General features: G+C 38.0%; 1 protein-coding gene across 2 annotated transcripts in view; it reads right to left on the reverse strand.

Annotated features, from left to right (window-relative positions):
* LOC106460421 (Kv channel-interacting protein 2-like) overlaps nt 1–1,828 on the reverse strand; it is a 134,065-nt gene extending 132,237 nt beyond the window's left edge. Inside the window, exon 1 of one of the 2 annotated variants that reach the window (XM_022387132.1) lies at nt 1,448–1,789. In XM_022387132.1, coding sequence (XP_022242840.1) covers nt 1,448–1,564 — 117 coding nt within the window. In that variant the 5' untranslated portion in view covers nt 1,565–1,789. Of the gene's footprint in view, nt 1–1,447 lie in introns of both variants that reach the window. The other variant, XM_013920116.2, reaches the window with a different exon arrangement.
* Nucleotides 1,829–4,018: the final 2,190 nt, after the last annotated feature.

The raw sequence follows: 4,018 nt of genomic DNA on the forward strand, positions 1-4,018 counted from the left end.
TACATTTTTTCTTTCTTTATGTTTTCTTTCTTTGGTTTGTTTTTGTTTTTGAATTTCGCGCAAAGCTACACGAGAGCTATCTGCGCTAGCCGTCCCTAATTTAGCAGTGAAAGACTAGAGGGAAGGCAGCTAGTCATCACCACCCACCGCCAACTCTTGGGCTACTCTTTTACCAACGAATAGTGAGATTGGCCGTTACATTATAACGCCCCCACGGCTGAAAGGGCGAGCATGTTTGGTGGGACGGGGATTCGAACCCGCGACCCTCAGATTGCGAGTCGAGCGCTTTATCCACCTGGCCATGCCGGGCACTGTTTCTTTGGAATTAAACACAAAACTACACAATGGGCTATCTGTGCTCTGTTCACCACGGGTATCGAAACCCGGTTTCTAGTGTTGTAAGTCCGCAGACATACCGCTGTACCATTGAGGGGCGTTTCTTGATGTAATTTTCCATGGCTATTAAAAATCACTCCAGCTTTGGCACCTTTTAAGAACTGTTACGTTTAGAAGAAATTTCATAATCTTGAAACTGAAAATGTTTTCATTACGATAAACAATTTAACATTTATATGTCTTGAATAAAAGTGAAACCTTGTACCTGTAGCTCATCTTAACCATATGTCCCTGGATGTCTCAGTGGCAAGCTTGAGGGCTTATACCATTGAAATTTGGGTTCGATTTCTTCTGTGAGCAAAGTACAGATAACCTATTGTGTAACTTTGTGCTTAACAACAAATCTAGAAAGAATGTTAATATCTGCTTAATACATGTAACTATTTTTAGCCGCGGCATAGCGCCTCATAGAAGGGCTATAAAGCTGTTAATCTTTACAATACCTGTTACTCAGTGCTGTACACATGAATTTGTCAATGTGCAAGTATTTTTTGCCGCGGCATAGCTGTTCATAGAACGGCTTTGAGTTTCTTTTCTTTTTTTCTCAAGTACAAACTTTTAGCTCATAACTCCGTCATCTCTTGACTAATTTGAGATCTAATTATAGCTTTAAACTCAGGAGGTCAAACCCTTTCGATTGATGTATTTGACCACGCCCAAGGTCTCATAGATGAACGTACTCTAATCCTGCCTAAAAGAATTTCAAGTACCGCGGCTATTGAGAATTCCCTCGTGTTTATTTTGTATTCATGCTGTATCTATTCTATTCTTCATCTGAAAAAGTTAACGAACTCAAATAATAGAGTTGTAAGTACCATCATCAAATGTTAGCAACAATTATTTAAACATAAATTTACTTTCCAATAACTACGACAGATATAAGTAAAAACAATAGCCTTTCACGTGTTGTGGGATGAAACTAATGTTGAAGCTATAATCAGCATTAAATCTCGGTTGTTTATCAACATAACACCTTAAAACTTCTATATTCTTTGAATACTTCAAGAGTTTTATTGAAAAGTTTTTGATCCCGACATAATACATTACTTACTTGTTTGAAACTGCGATACATTAGCTGAATTTCTCGGCGAGAAAATTTCGTGTCACGGCACAGAGCCTCCAAACCATCGGTGTCTGAGTGAAAGCGGTAGGGACGCGCGTGCTCCATGGCGGGATAAAGAAATGCAGTTCACCGTTCTACTGGGTTTAGTGGTTCGATTAGTTGCAGATATCTTTCTAACGACTCTTTAGATATTGAATGCTGCAGTTTCAAACCTCGAGTCAAAGCTAACTATACACAACTGAAAAATATGAGAGTCACCTGACAATTTCTCGCGTGTATATGTTGGCAGGAAGCCAACCTCATGTGTTAACTTTAATGTCGGAAACGAAAACCGACTGACAGCCAGAAACTAACGGATCTCTGAGAAACCTGTTTTACTATTTTCTGTAGATGGCGCGCATGAGTACTTAAAACGGTAGCTGGCGTATTTTTTAGAGTGCGCTGATTATCAGTAATGTAACCTAATGTTCAAAAAGAATAACATAAAACACAATCTCAGAAGCTTATTGTTTCCAATAAGGATTACTGCATCGCATGTTGATTATAAATAGATAATTTTAGGCTACGTTTTCATAAAAAAAAATAGTAATACAAAATATTGTGATTCTAAACTTAGAATTTTTAATGCCGTGGAAAAGGAAACAGGCACTAAACATAGAGCATCATAAGAGTATGGTGGTAAAAAAAAAAAACTTTTTAAAAATGCAATCTTCAATTTAGAAAATAAACTTGACAAAGTATTAAGTTATGATTAATACTTTCTGTATAACAAGGTTTCGACTATTCCCAGCAAATAACACTGAACTTTGTTTCTATTAGATAAAAAATGAATTCTCGGACTAGTGATAAAACAAGTTCGTCAGAGTATTATCATGTTATATTTTCAGCACCTGTGCTAGTGGGTGATCTTTTAAACGGTTCGTATGTCTTCTTATGATAGTGGTATTTTAACTGGTTCGTATACCTTAGGATAGTGTTTTTTTAATTGGGTTGTATACCTCAGGATAGTGTTTTTTAATTGGGTTGTATACCTCAGGATAGTGTTTTTGTATACCTTAGGATAGTGTTTTTTTTAATTGGGTTTTATACCTTATGATAGTGGCATTTTAACTGGTTTGTATACCTTAGGATAGTGTTTTTTAATTGGGTTTTATACCTTACGATAGTGGTATTTTAACTGGTTTGTATACCTTAGGATAGTGTTTTTTAATTGGGTTGTATACCTTATGATAGTGGCATTTTAACTGGTTTGCATACCTTTAGAAAGTGTTTTTTAAATTGAGTTGTATACCTTATGATAGTGGTATTTTAACTGGTTTGTATACCTCAGGATAGTGTTTTTTTAATTGGGTTGTATACCTTATGATAGTGGCATTTTAACTGGTTTGTATACCTTAGGATAGTGTTTTTTTAATTGGGTTTCATACCTTACGATAGTGGTATTTTAACTGATTTGTATACCTTAGGATAGTGTTTTTTAATTGGGTTTTATACCTCATGATAGTGGAGTTTTAACTGGTTTGTATACCTTAGGATAGTGTTTTTTTAATTGGGTTGTATACCTTATGACAGTGGCATTTTAACTGGTTTGTATACCTCAGGATAGTGTTTTTTTAATTGGGTTGTATACCTTACGATAGTGGTATGGTTTGTATACCTCAGGATAGTGTTTTTTTAATTGGGTTGTATACTGTACGATAGTGGTATTTTAACTGGTTTGTATACTTCAGGATAGTGTTTTTTTAACTGAGTTGTAGACGTCAGGATAGTGGTATTTTAGTCCACTCTCATGCCTTGTTAGGTTAGCAGTTGAACCGGTTATTTAAAATATTAAATACTCTATGAGTATCGAAGCAGGTGCCAGGTGCCTCTTCGAACAAGTAATTTCATGTACATTTGAAGATTTGTTTGTTTTGAATTTCGCGCAAAGCTACACGAGGGCTATCTACGCTAGCCATCCCTAATTTAGCAGTGAAAGACTAGAGAGAAGGCAACTCTTCGGCTACTCTTTTACCAACGAATAGTAGGATTGACCGTCACATTATAACGCCCCAAGGGCGATCATGTGTGGTGTTACGGGGATTCGAACCCGCGACCCTCAGGTTGCCGTCCCTAATTTAGCACTGTGAGACTAGAGGGAAGGCAACTCTTCGGCTACTCTTTTACCAACGAATAGTAGGATTGACCGTCACATTTTAACGCCCCAAGGGCGAGCATGTGTGGTGTTACGGGGATTCGAACCCGCGACCCTCAGGTTGCCGTCCCTAATTTAGCACTGTGAGACTAGAGGGAAGGCAACTCTTTAGCTACTCTTTTACCAACGAATAGTGGGATTGACCGTCGCATTATATCGCTCCAACGGCTGAAAGGGAGATCATGTTTAGTGTGACGGGGATTCGAACCCGCGACCCTCAGGTTGCCGTCCCTAATTTAGCACTGTGAGACTAGAAGGAAGGCAACTCTTTAGCTACTCTTTTACCAACGAATAGTGGGATTGACCGTCGCATTATATCGCCCCAACGGCTGAAAGGGAGATCATGTTTAGTGTGACGGGGATTC

Source organism: Limulus polyphemus, unplaced genomic scaffold (genome assembly GCF_000517525.1).
Source record: "Limulus polyphemus unplaced genomic scaffold, Limulus_polyphemus-2.1.2 Scaffold767, whole genome shotgun sequence".
NCBI lineage: Eukaryota > Metazoa > Arthropoda > Merostomata > Xiphosura > Limulidae > Limulus > Limulus polyphemus.